At 47.3% G+C, this 19,716-nt stretch overlaps 1 protein-coding gene across 6 annotated transcripts in view; it reads left to right on the top strand.

Moving 5' to 3' along the window:
• Nucleotides 1-19,716, top strand: part of csde1 (cold shock domain containing E1, RNA-binding) — a 146,978-nt gene that overhangs the window by 78,363 nt on the left and 48,899 nt on the right. For 5 of the 6 annotated variants that reach the window (XM_072480631.1, XM_072480634.1, XM_072480633.1 and 2 more), the window contains 4 exons: nucleotides 3,050-3,175; nucleotides 4,217-4,429; nucleotides 4,692-4,832; nucleotides 7,362-7,526. In XM_072480631.1, the coding sequence (XP_072336732.1) occupies nucleotides 3,050-3,175; nucleotides 4,217-4,429; nucleotides 4,692-4,832; nucleotides 7,362-7,526 (645 nt within the window). The remainder of the gene's footprint in view (nucleotides 1-3,049; nucleotides 3,176-4,216; nucleotides 4,430-4,691; nucleotides 4,833-7,361; nucleotides 7,527-19,716) is intronic. The other variant, XM_072480636.1, reaches the window with a different exon arrangement.

Here is a 19,716-nt window from a genome sequence, read left to right as displayed (position 1 = left end):
TCCTTGGGACCTGACATCCAGAGTTTGACCTCTGCGGAATATCACCAGTAAAGGGTAAGCATTATCTTTATCCACTGGTAGGCCTAGTTCAGATAAATGTACTGTGATGAATGCAAAGTATTTGTATGTGCATCATAAACTATTAGAAATAGCTGCGTTTTTTAATACCCCTTTTAATAAACAAGTTCAACTCCAGTCAGCCAGGGCTACGGGAAAAAAAATGTTTAAAATGTCTTGCGTTTGGGGTCATGACCAGGGGCGGGATTCTCCCCTACCCGTCGGGGCAGGGGGGGTTCCCGGCTGGACGGAGTGGTGTGAACCACCCTGGCGTCTCCGCGCCTTCAGGGGCTAGGCCCTCCCTGGAGTGGTTTGCGCCCCGCCGGCCAGCGGGAAAGGGCCTTGGCGCCACGCTAGCCGGGGCCGAAGGGACTCCGCCTGCCGGCGCAGGTCAGCGCATGCGCGGGAGTGTCTGCGGGAAAGGGGCTTGGCGCCACGCCAGCCAGGGCCGAAGGGACTCCGCCTGCCGGCGCAGGTCAGCACATGCGCGGGGAGCGTCAGCGTCTGCTGACGTTATCCCCGCGCATGCGCACATGGAGTCACTTCCGCACTGGGAATGGCGGATGACCATGGCCTCCGGTCCGGAAGGAATAGAGTGCCCCCACGGCACAGGCCCGCCCACGGATCGGTGGGCCCTGACTGCGGGCCAGGCCACCGTGGGGGCCAGATCCCCCAATAACCCCGGAGGCCGCCCGTGCCGCCAGGTCCCGCCGGTAAGGGGCCATCTCCAATTTACGCCGGCGGGACTGGCTACAGGCGGGCGAGACTTCGGCCCATCGCGGGCCGGAGAATTCGGGCGGCCCCGGGGCCCATTCAGTTGTGCCGGACCCCGCCATTCTCCGAGGCGGGCAGCGTGACTCACGCCACGCCGGTTTTTGGGAGTTGGGAGAATTCGGAGGCCGGTGGGGGCGGGATTCACGCCGACCCCCAGCAGGGGGTCGGAGAATCCCGCCCCAGTAGTCCCATAAAGCAAAAAGTTGGGAACCACTGCACTATACTATTCTACTACACACTGACTTTGGTCAAAATTGATGATGCAGGGGAAAATTAGAATGGCGAATCCCGTGCCTTGTATTTGATTGCAAGGTTATTTTGGAACCCTGCAGTAGCTAGTATCTATCAGGATTCAATGGCTCATTAGGGCAGATTTCCGAAATATGGGAAAATTACAACGGTGTCCCTCGTTCCACTTCACCTTTTATATTTTCATTATGAAAACATTTAATTATTATTAAAATTCTAATATATTTCAAATATAACTTTTGTATTTCCCAACTTTGGTTGATACTGTATAATATACTAAACTGTACAATACAGCTGCTTGCCCCTTTTTACTCACTAGGCCCGAGCAGTCTTCCAATGGCTAATACCTGCAGGTGATCAGGTTGAGAAATTAGCATTCTTTGTTAGAGCTAGACGGAGGTTGCGGTAGTATTAAAGTAACTACTGCTCAAACATTATTGGACCAAAATGCAAATGTGTTGCATGCAAAAATTGCAGACAATTTGAATTCAACTTTTGCGAATGGTAATATATAGAATTATTAGAGTTCTGCAGTGTGGAAGAATCTTCCTGTTAATCCTGATCTCTCCCCTATTTTTTCCTTTTTTAATTTCCGTTCTGCTTTTTCAATTTCTGTACCTGGACAGTTAATGGGACCTATCCCTTTAAGATAGATTTCACCTTCAATTATAAATTTTTTTTAAAAAATGAACCTCCAGCAGGATGTGCTGTTGGGTCTGACACTAGTGATGATACTTCTTGATGGACTTGGCTGGTGGATAATGAGCTGTTTACATTCCCGGGCTCTTGGCTGATAATCTACGCAGATTGGTGCTGACCGTTCTGGAATGTTCTGTCCAAGCAGGAAGGCTTCATCTGGCTTTTAGTTTTGGTTTGATCAGAAACTGGAGGGTCAAAGCCCTGATCTATGTCTTACCTACTGGTCTGCATCTAAAGATCCAAAGTAAGACCTTTTTCTCTGCACAGCAAGATTGAACTGCAGGAAGATCCAGTCCAGCTGCAGGTCGGGTCATTTTAAAAATTCCCTTTAAACTCTTGGGAATTCTGTTCATATCTCAGACAAGCTGTTGGTCATTCTAGTGGAGTTGGAAACAAATAAGAATTAAACCATCCTGAGGCAGTTATTTTTAGTGAAGGCCCAGCATCATAAAAGTGGAAGTGACCCCACAGAGGAAACCCTGCAGCCTGGGAGTTGTGACAATGTAACTGCCAGAAGATCCTCATTCGAAATCCAACTGGTGGCTACAAACTTCGTTCGGAGAGGATAGCCGGTTACAACGACTTCAATATCAGAAACAAGGACACTTCTCTCTTTCCAATTTAATTCCTATCGTTGGGGGGGGGGGGGGGGGGGGGGGGGGTTGATGATTGGACAGTAAGAGGGGGGAGTAGAAGATTAGCTGGCTGTTCTATTATACATATTGCATGACTTAAAAGAGATGTGTTTCACTTACAAATCTGGTGTCAGTAAGTCATTGGCGCAGTCGAGGGCCAAAGATCTCAAACTATATGCAAATTACTGGTTAATTCACTTTCGTCGGGACTCGGGGGCCTGTAGGGCTGGCAGTGACCATGCACTAGCCCAAGGTGTTATAAGTGCACAATTATTTCAAAAATCGTTCTTTGCTCTTGGGCTTCTTGCCGTTAAAGCTATCCTGGTGTAAAATGGGGATGTCTGATTTCAACATGCAGCAATTTCCAATTTCAGTAGGTTTTCTGTTGGAGCCACTGAATATAATTGGTGTGTTTACTTTATGCACTTCATTCTACACACGCAGTAAAATAGGCTATCGATCTAGCTTATTTTTTCAGTTTTGGAGTTTTCAAGAAAAGGGCCATAATTTATTTTTCCTGCTCACCATGAGTAAAAATAATGTTTTAAGTGCCTTTTGGGGTAACTTCTAAAATAACTGCTTTTGTGAAAGTCTACAATATGCGGCCTAGTAACTGATGCTATTTCTCTTTCCAGGGAAAAGAAGTTGCCACTGAAGTGAAACTGTTACCCCAAGGAACTGTTATATTTGAAGATGTTAGTATTGAACAGTTTGATGGAACTGTCACCAAAGTTATTCCAAAAGTATCCAGTAAAACCCAGGTAAAGTAGCCTACTGCAGACTTTCTCCACGGTTATTTGAAAGATGCGTGTACACCGTTCTGTTAGAAGTATTGCTTTGAGTTTTGCCTGAGGCTTGAATAATCTGTGAACGCCCGTTTTCTCTCTCCAATGGCAAAATGGCCAATTTGTCCAATGTTGATATTTGATCATGTTCATCCTCAAGAAGCTGGTTTAGCATGGTTAAATCACTGGCTTTGAAAGCAGACCAAGGCAGGCAGCAGCACGGTTCAATTCCTGTACCAGCCTGTCCGAACAAGTGCCAGAATGTGGCGGCTAGGGGCTTTTCACAGTAACTTCATTTGAAGCCTACTTGTGACAATAAGCGATTTTCATTTCATTTTTTTTCAATCAATGGCCAAATCCATGATTGGAAGGAATTGTAAAAACTAAAGATTAAACTTTTTTTTAAAAAACAATTTAGTTTCTGAATTGCATAGACAGTAGTTGCAAAATGAGGCTTGGGGAGGAGAATCACAAATACTTTTTTCCCCCCCTTGTCTTTCATGGGTATTGCTGGGAAGGACAGCATTTGTTACCCATCCCAAATTACTCCTGAATTGAGTGGCTTGCTGGGCTGTTTCCAAGGGCTATTAACAGTTCGTCACATTGCTGTGGGTATCGCATGTAGGCCAGACCAGGTTTGAATGGCAGATTTCCTTCCCTAAATGACATAAGTGAACCAGGTGGGTTTTCACAGCAATCAACAATGATTTCATGCTCACCATTACTGAGACTAATTTTGCAATTCCAGATTTATTAATTGAATTTCAATTCCACCAGCTACCATGGTGGGATTTGGACCCTTGTCCTCCGAACGTTGGCCTGGACTTCTGGATTACCAGTCCAGTGACACTACTGCTATATCAGTCTCCCTAAATGGAGAAAGTCTGAAACATAATCATATTAAGCAAAAGTACGTAATGGTCCTGAGTCAAGAATAACTTCACCTTGAGCCCATTGTACTTATGGAAAAACTATGAATTCAGAGATGATTCGTATCATTCATTTATTGTTTTGTAGACTGACCCTTTGCCAGGGCGCATCAAAGTAAACTTTGCCATTTCCAAAGAACTTCCCTTTGGAGATAAGGACACCAGATCTAAGGTGACGCTATTAGAAGGTGACCATGTCAGGTTTAATATCTCCACTGATCGGCGTGACAAATTGGAACGTGCTACAAATATTGAAATTCTGACTGATTCATTTGAGTTGACTGGAGAAGCCAGAGAAATGGTAAGCTACCCTTTTTAATCATCTGTATTTAACCCGAGTACCTGCTCAGACTAGATATTGATGACCTTAAGAGCCTTTAGTAATTTCAGGAAGGGAGGTAAGATAGTTACAGTTGGAGATGACGGACATGGAGGTGGGAGTGAGAGTAGAGTCTAGTTGAGAATATCTAGAATAATATTTTGTTAATTATAAAGATCAATGAAAGCATCTTTCTCAAGTTTTTTTTTCCCTGAAGATTTACAGATTGTTTTTGTCTCTGTAGGGTGTGATTGCAGCCATGAGAGATGGGTTTGGTTTCATTAAATGTGTAGATCGCGATACTCGAATGTTCTTCCACTTTAGTGAAATCATGGATAGTCTCCAGCTCCACATCTCAGATGAAGTTGAGTTCACAGTTGTCCCTGTAAGTGCTTCAGCATATATTGAATACTTAAATTATGTCTAAATACCGATTGTCAGCTTCCCAAATGACTAAGCAAATACTGAAACCTGGGTCTCTGGTGCATTGCTCTCCTGGGGTTGTGGTAAAAGCACTACAGTTGACCTTTGTCGACAAAAATTAAGACATTTTATATGGTACTTCACCTCCAATGGATTGGCTTAGCTACAGTTGCTGTAGGCAAAGCAGCTGTTGTGTTCAACAAGATCCCAGAAATAGCAATTGAAATACTCAACAGTTGGTTTAATCTTAATGTTGGTTGATAGAGGAATATTAGCTGTGATATATGTAGAATGGTGCTGTAAGATCTTTTGTATTCTCTCAAATAAGAAGAGAGGGCCTGAATTTAGCATCTGACGGTGCAGCACTCCCTCAGTGCTGCATTCCCTCCTGAGGTGTCAGCCAAAATAAGACCATAATATATAGGGACAGAATTGGGTCATTCGGTCCATCGAGTCTGCTCTGCCATTCGATCATGGCTGATATGTTTCTCATCCCCATTCTCCTGCCTTTGCCTGGTTATCTCTGACTTGTTAATCAAGAACCTATCTCTTGTCTTGAAGATACACTCAGTGACTTGGCCTCCACAGCCTTATGCGGCAATGAGTTTCACAGATTCACCACCCTCTGGCTGAAGAAAATATTCATCTCCGTTTTAAAGGATCATCCCTTCAATCTGAGGCTGTGCCCTCTGGTTCTAGTCTCCCCTACTAGTGAAAACATCTCCATGCCCACTCTAAATGCCTCAGTACTCTTAAGTTTCAATTAGATCCCCCCCCCTCACCTTCTAAACTTCGAGTACAGACCCAGAGTCCTCAACCATTCCTCCTATGATAAGCCCTTCATTCTCGGATCATTGTAAATCTCCTCTGGACCACCTCCAAGGCCAGCACATCTGTCCTTGTATGCAACCCCAAATGCTCACAATACTTAAATGGGGTCTGACCAGAGCCTTTTACAGCTTCAGCAGGACATTCCAGCCCTTGTAATCGAGCCCCCTCAAAATGAATGCCAACATTGCATTTGCTTTCCTAACTGCCAACTGAACTTGCACGTTTACCTTAACTGCCAACTGAACTTGCACGTTTACCTTAAGAGAATCCTGAACCAAGACTCGTAAGTCACTTTGTGTTTCAGATTTCCAAAGCCTTTCCCCATTTAGAAAATAGTCTCTGCCTCTATTATTCCTACCAAACGTGCATAACCTCACACTTTTCCCCATTCTGTTCCATCTGCCACTTCTTGGCCCACTCTCCTAGCCTGCCCAAGTCCTACAGTCTCCTCTACCCGTACCTCTACATATCAGTATATCAACTGCAAACTTAACAATAATGCCCTCAGCTGCTCCTCCCAGGTAGTTGATGTATATCGTGAACAGTTAGGGTCCCAACACTGATCCCTGCAGAACACCACTTGTCACCGGCTCTGCCATCCGGAAAAGGACTCCTTTCTCTCTGCCTTCTGTCGGTCAACTAATCCTCTATCCATGCCATTATCTTGCCTCTAACACCATGGGCTCTTACCTTATTTAGCAGCCTCCTGTACAGCACCTTGTCAAATGCCTCTGGAAATCCAAGTAGATCACATCAGTCTTTTAATTTCCGGCCTTCTGCCTCCCTCAAACAGCATGTTACATTAGCCATTTTCCAGTCATCTGGGATCCTCCCTGACTGCAGTGATTCCTGAAGGATCATCACCAATGCCTCCACAAATTCTTCCGCTAACTCCTTCAGAACCCTGGGGTGCAGTCCATCCGGTCTGGGTGATTTATCCGCCTTCAGACCTTTCAGCGTCTCGAGCACATTCTCCTTAGCGATGGACACTACACTATGCCACTGGTGTCTTCCACCGTGAAGACTGATGCTAAGTACCTATTCTGTTCCTCTGCCATTTCTTTGTTCCCCATTACTACTTCTCTAGCCTCATTTTGCAGTGGTCCAATGTCCATTCTTGTGCCTCTCTTAGCTTTCGTATGTCAAAAAGGTTATTGCAATCTTCTTTAATATTACCAGCTAACTTACACTTTTATATTTCATCTTCTCCCCCATATTGCTTTTTAGTTGTCCTCTTCTTGCTTTCAGGCTTGCCAATCCTCTGGCTTCCCACTAATCCTCACCACATTGTGTGCTGCTTCTTTTGCTTTTATGCTGACCCTGACTTACCTTGTCAGCCATGGTTGCCTCGTCCTCCCCTCAGCATGTTTCCTCTTCCTTTCTTGTGCATTTGTCTGTTCCTGAATGAGTGCAACTTCCACAGTTTATTACTTGGTCATATGTTGGGTAGAAACTGAGGATGAACCTTTATAATGTCAATCTTCTAACGCTAGCAAGCTGATTGGTCTTCAAATTGTTTTCTTAAAATTTGAATTTTCTGATCCCAAAGCATTAATTTTGTTTTTAACTATCCTCCCGTATGGATATGAGACTTAGTAGCCTATGTGTTGGGTGTTAGCTTTATCCATTTGTAATGAAAATGTTTTTTCTCCTTTTAAAGGATGTACTTTCAGCCCAGAGGGACCATGCAATTCGTATTAAAAAACTTCCAAAAGGAACAGTGTCCTTTCACACGCAATCTGAGCAGCGTTACTTTGGGATGGTGGATAAAGAAGCTACTGGTTCAATATCTAAATCCACCAGCCCAGCCAAGGGTAAAGAAAAGGTAATCCGAATTGGAGTAATATAAATTCAGGCACTGCAGATGATTTTGTATGATATGAATGCGAGACATATGGGGAAACTCTTCCCAGACTGTTTAATTTTGCCCTATTGCAATACGATACCATAGCATGTATGATTTTGGAGAAAATTCTGAACTTGAACTGATTGAAATTTAAATATTGTGCCTGCTTTAGAAATGTTGACACTGTTGTTAGGAATATCCCTGGAGCAATGTTAGATTCAATTTCTAGTTGTCCTGGTCAAAGACTAGAACACGAGGTGAAGAGGCCACTGAATTGAGGTTTTGAAGAAATTTGGGGCCTTTGACAGAGTAGATCAAAGAACATAAGAACCAGGAGTAGGCCACCTGGCTCTTCGAGCCTGCTCCGCCATTCAATGAGATCATGGTTGATCTTTTGTGGACTCAGCTCCACTTTCCCGCCCGAACACCATAACCCTTTATTCTTCAAAAAATGAACTTTCTTTATCTTGAAAATATAATGAAGGAGCCTCAACTGCTTCACTGGGCAGGGAATTCCATAGATTCAGAACCCTTTGGTGAAGAAGTTCTCCTAAACACAGTCCCAAATCTACTTCCCCTTATTTTGAGGCTATGCCCACGAGTTCTGCTTTCACCCGCCAGTGGAAACAATCTCCTCGCCCACATCTATCCTATCTATTCCCTTCATAATCTTCTAAATTCCAACGAGTGCAGTCCCAGTCTATTCAACCTCCTCGTAATCCAACCCCCTCAACTCTGGGATTAACCTCTGCACACCCTCCAGCACCAGGAAGCCCTTTCTCGGGTAAGGAGACCAAAACTGAACACAATACTCCAGGTGTGGCCTCATTAACACCTTATACAGTTGCCGCATAACCTCCCTAGTCTTAAACTCCATTCCTCTGGCAATGAAGGACAAAACTCCATTTGCCGCCTTAATCACCTGTAAACCAACATTTTGCGACTCATGCACGAGGACACCCAGGTCTCTCTGCACAGCAGCATGTTTTAATATTTTATCATTTAAATAATCCTTTTTGCTGTTATTCCTACCAAAATGGATAACCTCACATTTGTCAACATTGTATTCCATCTGCCTGACCCTAACCCATTCATTTAAACTATCCAAATCCCTCTGCAGACTTCCAGTATCCTCTGCACTTTTTGCTTTACCACTCATCTTAGTGTTGTCTGCAAACGTGACACATTGCACTTGGTCTCCAACTCCAAATCATCTATGTAAATTGTGAACAATTGTGGGCCCAACACTGATCCTGTTTTCTCTGGCAAGTGGGTCAAAAAACAGATGTCATAGACATTGGATCTGGAGGGGAGATGAGAAATACTTGAGAATTTCCAGCATCTGGAATGCTGGACCTGAAAAGGTGTTTATTTATGGAATAACTTTAATCAAGAGTTAGAATGAGGAACTTGTAGGGTAATGGACAAAAAAAGCAGGGGCATAATTGGTTGAGTGCCTTCTTGCTGTTAAGTTTCCATGATTCTATGAAAGACTTGTTTGAAGGACTGTCTCAAAATAGCTCACTTTTTTCTGGGAGGCAGGGATCTGCATGCCATGATACTGCTGTAATTACTAGAGCCACAGTTTTTTCGCCTTGCTAATTGTTTTCAGTCCTGTGCACCAGTGGAATTTGGAAATAAGTTAGCAGTTCAGTTTCTAGTTGATGGCTAACTGGGATCTTATGGGAATCATGCTCCTAAGCATTCTTGTTTGCCTTACAAATGGGGGCAGTGGCATAGTGTCTGTTACTAGGCTAGTAATTTAGAAGCCCGGGTAAATGGGGAGTTTGGGTACCACCGTAGCCGGTTGGGAATATTAATTCAATAAATATGGAATGAAAGGCTGTGCTGACTTGTCATTAAAAAAAAACCATTAGATTCATTAAAGATTATTTTGGAAATAACATTCAAGGCTATGGGCCAAATGGGATTAGGTGGGCAGGTCAGGTGTCTTTCATGAGTCGGTGCAGACTCGATGGGACAAAGGGCCTCTTCTGCACTGTATTATCCTGTTAAGCAAATTTGCTGTCTTTAATCTGGTCTGACCTATATATGCCACCAAACCTACAACAATGGTTGACTGCCCTCTGAAATGGGTGTAGTCATTTGCTTAATAGAAATAAGAAATTGGGCAATAAATACTGACCTTGTTAGCATTGCCCACAAGTTCATTTTGGAAGAGACAACTGAATAGATGGTATCAATCTTTCATTAAAACTATTTTGTCTCTTGCAATTCCATTTTAAATGTTCCTGCTGTATTCCTCTCTCCATAATTGGAGGTACGTACCCAGCCCCTTTCAAATTGTTAACGCTGTTGCCTTAAGCCACAAGAAGATTCACAATAGCACCCTGGGACTGTCCACAATTATAGCCACCAATGGGTAAAACTCATGGCCTCCGAACACCACACTTGAAACCATTCTGGTGCCTTTTCTCTCTACTTCCCCATGGCCTAGTTTAGTTTACAGTAGATTATTGTGCTATGATAAGCTGCTGCCTTGGATTTATTTGTTCTGAGTGCCAGTGAAAATGTTTACAATCAGCATCACAACCCTTTGTTCAGAAAATATATTGCCAAAAATGGAAGTTAGCGGTGAGAAGGAAATGACCTGTTACGAAGTTCATGGCATGATGTATCCTAGTGATTAGAGTGGCTTGTTGATGTTTGATCAGTGTTTTGTTATTTTCCCCCCTCCAAATCCTTGCTTCTGTACCATTCTACCAATTGTTTTTTTCCTCATCACTTAATTTGTCTCGTGGTTGGGGAAGGGAGGAAGAAAGTCCTGGAACTGAGTTTCTTTGGATGCAGAGTTGTAGGATAGGATGTTAAACTTCTGGAATGAGCTTTTGTTCTGAAGTTTGTGGCGTAATTAAATTCAGAAGGTGCTGGATCAGTAACTTCAGGGGATCTTGTGGACTCTGGTGCTGAGGTATGAATGGAACAAGCTTTAATTAAAAACCTCTTGTTTACCTATTTCTCGGTTAAAATCCATGTAAATCAATTGAGCAAAGTATTTTTTTTCTTCCATTGATCCAATTTGTTTTTCCCTTTGGTAATGAGGCAACTCTTACAGGTGCCCTGTAAGAATTGGTCTTTGGTTAATGTCTTGTGAAATTAATGTGCATGTGCACATAATGAATTGGATCTCTTCATTATATTTACCAGCCACAACCTTGCTCTCATGTAATGTTTCACATCTAGTCTTCGTACTTTGGTCCGATTTAAAATCTCCCTTTCTCTTTTGTGTTATGTTGCTTGTTCAGAAAAAAGAAAAGGTATGAAAATTATTTCAAATACTGTTCGTTAGATCAGCAGTAAGGTGCATGTTGCTTTTCACTATTGTGAATGTTTGGGTTGTGAAGCTTTGGCTGTTTTGCAGGTGGCAGGTGGGACTTGGGCATGGTTTGATCAGAGTAATGATTGATTTTAATATTTAATTGAATCCTTTTGTGAAAACCACATTTAAGAGTATTGAATTAGGCATTTGCAGATTGCGAAATAGTGAATTTGAGGGCTTTGCTGTGAACTAGCTATTGGCTCACATTGGTTTAACCTAAGTGCATGATGTGACATTTGTGGATTGCATTCTGCTTAACTGAATGAACTTTACAAAAACATACTTTTAACTTGACTAATTTCCATGTAGTATAAATATCCTGCGCAAGGTGAAACTGGGGGAAAATGGATTATTTGCCAAACATGTAATTGGCATTCTTTGCAAGATGAATAATTTTGTAAATTACATTGAGTTCACAAAAGCTGTTTTCCTCGAATAAAGCTAAAATTAGATGTATGTAGTCATAAATTCTATTTTCCTTGCGTTTTACAGTAGAACTCCTAACCATGTACTCTTTAAATGTGCAGGTATAACACTAGGCCAAGTTGTCCCATTTGGTGTTGAGCTGAGGAAATATTAAGATTTTGTGCTTTTTCATTTCTTTACTAGCTTCTGAATTGGCTTCCATGTCTTAGACAGGATGCCAACTTGTGGGACTGGTGTTAAGCCACTGGCTGATTGTCCTGTATTTTGGCATTTTGAGGGACTTTTTTTTTTGTCTTTTCAGTACAGATTTGGCTGTCTGAATTATCACTCCAGCATGTCCTCTAACTCCTTGTGGAATCGGGTTGTTCAAGATTCCAATTCTTTTTTTTTTTAAATATATTTTATTCAAATTTTTTCGGTCAAACAAGAACAGTACAGGATTTTCCCCTTTTTACAACTTTAAAACAATATAAATAATAATGACCGTTTTTTAACAAATAAATAATATATTAACTAAACGGCAACTGCCAACAACAAAATAATAACTCTCCAAAACAATGAAGTCCCACACGCCAGTATAAATAGCTAATATACAAACAACTATAGGAAACCACTGAGGGCCCGCGTGGGCCCTCCCCTCCCCCTCCGGGTTGCTGCTGCTACCTTCCTCATTTCCCTTATCGTTCTGCGAGGTAGTCAAGGAACGGTTGCCACCGCCTGGTGAACCCTTGAGCCGAACCTCTTAGTGCGTACTTTATCCGCTCCAATTTTATAAACCCTGCCATGTCGTTTATCCAGGCCTCCACGCCCGGGGGCTTAGCTTCCTTCCACATAAGCAATATCCTTCGCCGGGCTACTAGGGACGCAAAAGCCAAAACATCAGCCTCTCTCGCCTCCTGCACTCCCGGCTCTTCTGCAACCCCAAATATAGCCAACCCCCAGCCTGGCTCGACCCGGACCCCCACCACCTTCGAAAGCACACTTGCCACCCCCACCCAGAACCACTGTAGTGCCGGGCATGACCAAAACATGTGGGTGTGGTTCGATGGGCTTCTCGTGCATCTCCCGCACCTGTCCTCCACTCCAAAAAATCTACTTAACCTTTCTCCAGTCATATGCGCCCTATGTAGAACCTTGAATTGTATCAGGCTGAGCCTGGCGCATGAGGATGAAGAGTTTACCCTACTTAGGGCATCTGCCCACAGCCCCTCCTCGATCTCTTCCCCCAGCTCCTCTTCCCATTTTCCCTTCAGCTCATCCACCATGATCTCCCCCTCGTCTCTCATTTCCCTGTATACATCTGACACCCTACCATCCCCCACCCATGCCCCCGAAATCACCCTGTCCTGAATCTCTTGCGCCGGGAGCTGCGGAAATTCCCTCACCTGTTGCCTCGCAAAAGCCCTCAGTTGCATATACCGAAATGCATTCCCCGGTGGCAACCCATATTTTTCCGTCAATGCTCCCAGACTCACAAATGTCCCGTCTAGGAACAAATCCCTCAATTGCACAATCCCTGCTCTCTGCCAGACTTTAAATCCCCCATCTATCTTCCCCGGGACAAACCTATGGTTGTTCCTTATCTGGGACCTCCCCGAGGCACCTGTCACTCCCTTATGCCGTCTCCACTGCCCCCAAATTTTCAGTGTTGCCACCACCACTGGACTTGTGGTGTATTTTTTCGGGGAGAACGGTAAAGGTGCCGTCGCTAATGCTTGCAGGCAGGTTCCCCTGCAGGATGCCATCTCTAGTCTTTTCCACGCCACTCCCTCCCCTTCCCCCATCCACTTGCATACCATTGATATATTGGCGGCCCAATAATAGTCACTTAAGCTCGGCAGTGCCAGTCCCCCCCTATCCCTGCTACGCTGCAGAAACCCCCTCTTCACTCTTGGGGTCTTCCCAGCCCACACAAAGCTCAACGCTCTTATCCACTTTTTTGAAAAAAGCCTTGGTAATCATCACAGGGAGGCACTGGAACACAAAAAGAATTTGCGGAAGGACCATCATTTTGACCGCCTGCACCCTACCCGCCAGTGACAGGGTACCATGTCCCATCTCCTAAAATCCTCTTCCATCTGCTCCACCAATCTTCCTAAATTAAGCTTATGCAAGGTTCCCCAGTTCCTGGCTATCTGGATCCCTAGGTACCGAAAATCCCTTGTTACTCTCCTCAGCTGCAAATCATCTATTCCCCTGCTCTGTTCCCCAGGGTGCATCACAAACAGCTCATTCTTCCCCATATTCAGTTTATATCCCGAAAATTCCCCAAACTCCCTGAGTGTCTGCATTATCTCTGGCATCCCCTCCACTGGGTCCGCGACATACAACAACAAATCCGTGTATAATGACACCCGGTGCTCTTCTCCTCCCCTAAGTACTCCCCTCCACTTCCTAGAGCCCCTCAGCGCTATGGCCAGTGGCTCAATTGCCAACGCAAACAGTATCGGGGACAGGGGACACCCCTGTCTTGTCCCTCTATATCGACGGAAGTAGTCAGATCTCTGCTTGTTTGTGATCACACTTGCCACCGGGACCCTATATAAAAGCTGTACCCACCCAATAAACCCCTCTCCAAATCCAAATCTCCTCAACACTTCCCACAGGTAATCGCACTCCACTCTATCAAATGCTTTCTCAGCGTCCATCGCCACCACTATCTCCGCCTCTCCCTCCGGCGGGGACATCATCATCACACCTAGCAGCCTCCGTATATTAGTGTTCAACTGTCTCCCCTTAACAAACCCAGTTTGATCCTCGTGAACCACCCCTGGGACATAATCCTCTATCCTCATCGCCATCACCTTGGCCAAGAGCTTGGCATCTACATTCAGAAGGGAGATAGGCCTGTAAGACCCGGACTGCACCGGGTCTTTGTCCCTCTTCAGGAGCAACGATATCGTCGCCTCCGACATTGTCGGGGGCAACGTCCCCCTTTCCCTGGCCTCGTTAAAGGTTCTCGTCAGAAGCGGGGCTAGTAGGTCCATGTATTTCCTATAAAATTCCACCGGGAACCCATCTGGTCCCGGGGCCTTCCCTGCCTGCATGCTCCCAATCCCTTTTACCACCTCCTCCACCTCAATCTGTGCTCCCAATCCTGTCCTCTCCTGCTCCTCCACCTGATCCAGGAAGTGCATCATTCCCTCCTTCCCTTCCGGGGGTTGAGCCTTATACAGCTTCTCATAAAATGCCTTAAACACCCCGTTCACCCTCTCTGCTCCCCGTTCCATCTCACCCTCCTCGTCCCTCACCCCACCTATCTCCCTCGCCGCCCCTCTCTTCCTCAATTGTTGGGCCAGTAACCGGCTCGCCTTCTCTCCGTACTCATACTGTACTCCCTGTGCCTTCCTCCATTGTGCCTCTGCCCTGCCCGTGGTCAGCAAGTCAAATTCCGTATGCAACCTTCGTCTTTCCCTGTACAGTCCCTCATCCGGAGCCTCTGCATACTACCTATCCACCCTCAAAATTTCTCTCAACAATCGCTCCCTCTCTTTACTCTCTTGTTTCCCCTTAGGGGCCTTTATGGAAATCAGTTCCCCTCTGACCACCGCCTTCAGTGCCTCCCAGACCACTCCCACCTGAACCTCTCCATCATCGTTAATCTCCAGCTACCTTTCGATACATCCCCTCACCCTTACACACACACCCTCATCCGCCAACAGTCCCATATCTAATCTCCAGAGTGGGTGCCGTTCCTTTTCCTCTCCTACCAGATCTACCCAATGTGGGGCATGGTCCGAGATGGCTATGGCCGTATACTCCGTCCCTGTCACCTTCGGGATCAGTGCCCTTCCCAGGACAAAAGTCTATCCGAGAATACACCTTGTGGACATGAGAGAAGAAGGAAAATTCCCTACTCCTGGGCCTAGTGAATCTCCAGGGGTCTACTCCTCCCATCTGCTCCATGAAGTCCTTAAGCACCTTGGCCGCTGCCGGCCTCCTCCCGGTCGTAGACCTGGACCGGTCCAGCCCTGGATCCTGCACAGTGTTGAAATCTCCCCCCATTACCAACTTTCCCGCCTCCAGGTCCGGGATACGGCCCAGCATACGCTTCATAAAGTTTGCATCATCCCAGTTCGGGGCATATACGTTCACCAGAACCACCGCTTCCCCTTGTAATCTGCCACTCACCATCATGTATCTACCCCCACTGTCCGCTACTATGGTCCTCGCCTCAAACACTACCCGTTTCCCCACTAATATAGCCACCCCTCTATTTTTCGCATCCAAGCCCGAATAAAATACCTGTCCCACCCATCCTTTACGTAATCTGACCTGATCCGCCAGTTTCTGATGCGTCTCCTGTAGCATGACCACATCTGCCTTTAATTTCTTTAGGTGCGCGAGTACCCTTGCCCTCTTAATCGGCCCATTCAGCCCTCTCACATTCCACGTGATCAACCGGGTCAGGGGGCTCTTTACACACCCCCCCCCCCCCCCCCATGTCGACTAGCCATCCCCTTTTTTGGACCAGCTCCTCACCCAGTTCCCACGCTCCCATTTGTCCCCCCGACGGTGTCCTCCCGTCCCGACCACCCCGCCCCATAACAGCTCCCCCTTTCCCTTAGCAGCAGCAACCCAGTTAACCCCCCCCCCCCCCGCTAGATCCCTTTCTAGCGTAATTGCTCCCCCCATGTTGCTCCCAGAAGTCAGCAAACTCTGGCTGACCTCGGCTTCCCCCGTTTATCATTGCCCCCCCCCCCCCCATTGTGTAAGGCCCCCTCCTTCCTGCGCTCCCTTTCCCGCCGCAATTACCATAGCGCGGGAACAAAGCCCACGTTTCCCACTCTGCCCCGCCCCTAATGGCGCAGCTCCCTCTCTCCTTCCCCGTCCCATACAATCCCCCCCACTACTTTATTACAGAAACTCTTTCTCTCTCCAGTCTAGTCCAACTTCTCTACAATAAATGTCCACGCCTCTTCTGCCGTCTCGAAGTAGTGATGTTTCCCTTGGTGTGTAACCCACAGTCTCGCTGGCTGCAGCATTCCAAATTTAACTTTCTATGTAGCACCGCCTTGGCCCGATTGAAACTCGCCCTCCTTCTCGCCACCTCCGCACTCCAATCCTGGTACACTCGGATCACCGCATTCTCCCACCTGCAGCTCCGTGTCTTTTTCGCCCATCTCAGGACCATCTCCCTGTCCTTACAGCGGTGAAACCTCACCACTATGGCTCGAGGTATTTCTCCTGCCTTTGGTCTTCGCGCAAGGACTCTATATGCTCCCTCCACTTCCAAGGGGCCCGTCGGGGCCTCCGGTCCCATTAACGAGTGAAGCAATGTGCTCACATATGCCCCGACGTCCGCCCCCTCTGCACCTTCGGGAAGACCCAAAACTCTTAAGTTCTTCCTCCTCGAGTTATTCTCCAGGGCTTCCAGCCTCTCTACACACCTTTTATGCAGTGCCTCGTGCGTCTCTGTCTTCACCACCAGGCCCTGTATTTCATCCTCATTCTCGGCAGCCTTTGCCTTCACATCACGAATCATGATTTTATATAAAGGTGGCTAGCTTGAGCGTGGAATATTGGGAGGCAGTGGCGTAGTGGTACTGTCACTGGTCTAGTAAACCAGAGACCCAGAGTAACGCTCTGGGGCCCCAGGTTCAAATCCCACCACTGCAGATGAAATTTAATTTCAATACAAAATTGGGCTTTAAGTCTGTCGATTGTCGTAAAAACCCTTCTGGTTCAGTAATGTCCTTTTTAGGGAAGGTAATCTGCCATCCTTAACTGGCCTGGCCTACATGTGACTCCAGACCCACAGCAATGTGGTTGACTCTTAACTGCCCCTTCAAGGGCAATTAGGGATGGCCAATGGAGTGGCCCAGTGGTTACAACTGCTGCCTACAGCACTGAGGACCGGGGTTCGATCCTGGCTCCGGATCAGTGTGTGGAGTTTGCACATTCGCCCCGTGTCTGTGTGGGTTTCACCCCCACAACCCAAAAATGTGCAGGTTAGGTGGATTGGCCATGCTAAATTGACCCTTAATTGGAAAAAAAATAATTGGGTACTCTAAATTTATTTTTAAAAAAGGGATGGCCAATAAATGGCACCGATGTCCACGTCCCATGAAAGGAAAAACAAAGTGATCCCATTTCCCCGTTGCTGCACATTTTCCTTTTTGGGGGATTGTAGAGTTGGCAAAATTACTTTATCATAGAATTTACAGTGCAGAAGGAGGCCACTCGGTCCATCGAGTCTGCACCGGCCCTTGGAAAGAGCACCCTACTCAAGCCCACACCTCCACCCTATCCCCACAACCCAGTAACCCCACACAACTCTTTTGGACACCAAGGGCAATTTAGCATAACCAATCCACCTAACCCGCACATCTTTGGACTGTGGGAGGAAACCGGAAAACCCGGTAGAAATCCACGCAGTCACGGAGAACGTGCAGACTCCACACAGATGGTGACCTAAGGTGGGCATCGATCCTGGCACCTTGGAGCTATGAAAGAGCTGTGCTAACCACTATGCTACCGTTCTGCCCTTGCATTTGACCAGTGCGCCGGCATTTGACCAGTGCGCCGGCATTTGACAACCAGTGCGCCGGCATTTGACAACCAGTGCGCCGGCATTTGACAACCAGTGCGCCGGCATTTGACAACCAGTGCGCCGGCATTTGACAACCAGTGCGCCGGCATTTGACAACCAGTGCGCCGGCATTTGACAACCAGTGCGCCGGCATTTGACAACCAGTGCGCCGGCATTTGACAACCAGTGCGCCGGCATTTGACAACCAGTGCGCCGGCATTTGACAACCAGTGCGCCGGCATTTGACAACCAGTGCGCCGGCATTTGACAACCAGTGCGCCGGCATTTGACAACCAGTGCGCCGGCATTTGACAACCAGTGCGCCGGCATTTGACAACCAGTGCGCCGGCATTTGACAACCAGTGCGCCGGCATTTGACAACCAGTGCGCCGGCATTTGACAACCAGTGCGCCGGCATTTGACAACCAGTGCGCCGGCATTTGACAACCAGTGCGCCGGCATTTGACAACCAGTGCGCCGGCATTTGACAACCAGTGCGCCGGCATTTGACAACCAGTGCGCCGGCATTTGACAACCAGTGCGCCGGCATTTGACAACCAGTGCGCCGGCATTTGACAACCAGTGCGCCGGCATTTGACAACCAGTGCGCCGGCATTTGACAACCAGTGCGCCGGCATTTGACAACCAGTGCGCCGGCATTTGACAACCAGTGCGCCGGCATTTGACAACCAGTGCGCCGGCATTTGACAACCAGTGCGCCGGCATTTGACAACCAGTGCGCCGGCATTTGACAACCAGTGCGCCGGCATTTGACAACCAGTGCGCCGGCATTTGACAACCAGTGCGCCGGCATTTGACAACCAGTGCGCCGGCATTTGACAACCAGTGCGCCGGCATTTGACAACCAGTGCGCCGGCATTTGACAACCAGTGCGCCGGCATTTGACAACCAGTGCGCCGGCATTTGACAACCAGTGCGCCGGCATTTGACAACCAGTGCGCCGGCATTTGACAACCAGTGCGCCGGCATTTGACAACCAGTGCGCCGGCATTTGACAACCAGTGCGCCGGCATTTGACAACCAGTGCGCCGGCATTTGACAACCAGTGCGCCGGCATTTGACAACCAGTGCGCCGGCATTTGACAACCAGTGCGCCGGCATTTGACAACCAGTGCGCCGGCATTTGACAACCAGTGCGCCGGCATTTGACAACCAGTGCGCCGGCATTTGACAACCAGTGCGCCGGCATTTGACAACCAGTGCGCCGGCATTTGACAACCAGTGCGCCGGCATTTGACAACCAGTGCGCCGGCATTTGACAACCAGTGCGCCGGCATTTGACAACCAGTGCGCCGGCATTTGACAACCAGTGCGCCGGCATTTGACAACCAGTGCGCCGGCATTTGACAACCAGTGCGCCGGCATTTGACAACCAGTGCGCCGGCATTTGACAACCAGTGCGCCGGCATTTGACAACCAGTGCGCCGGCATTTGACAACCAGTGCGCCGGCATTTGACAACCAGTGCGCCGGCATTTGACAACCAGTGCGCCGGCATTTGACAACCAGTGCGCCGGCATTTGACAACCAGTGCGCCGGCATTTGACAACCAGTGCGCCGGCATTTGACAACCAGTGCGCCGGCATTTGACAACCAGTGCGCCGGCATTTGACAACCAGTGCGGTTAGGGCAGCACGGTAGCATTGCGGATAGCACAGTTGCTTCACAGCTCCAGGGTTCCAGGTTCGATTCCCGGCTTGGGTCACTGTCTGTGCGGAGTCTGCACATCCTCCCCGTGTGTGCGTGGGTTTCCTCTGGGTGCTCCGGTTTCCTCCCACCGTCCAAAGATGTGCAGGTTAGGTGGATTGGCCATGATAAATTGCCCTTCGTGTCCAAGATTGCCCTTAGTGT

The sequence above is a fragment of the Scyliorhinus torazame genome, chromosome 17, assembly GCF_047496885.1.
Source record: "Scyliorhinus torazame isolate Kashiwa2021f chromosome 17, sScyTor2.1, whole genome shotgun sequence".
NCBI lineage: Eukaryota > Metazoa > Chordata > Chondrichthyes > Carcharhiniformes > Scyliorhinidae > Scyliorhinus > Scyliorhinus torazame.
This window is presented reverse-complemented; position numbering and strand designations above follow the sequence as displayed.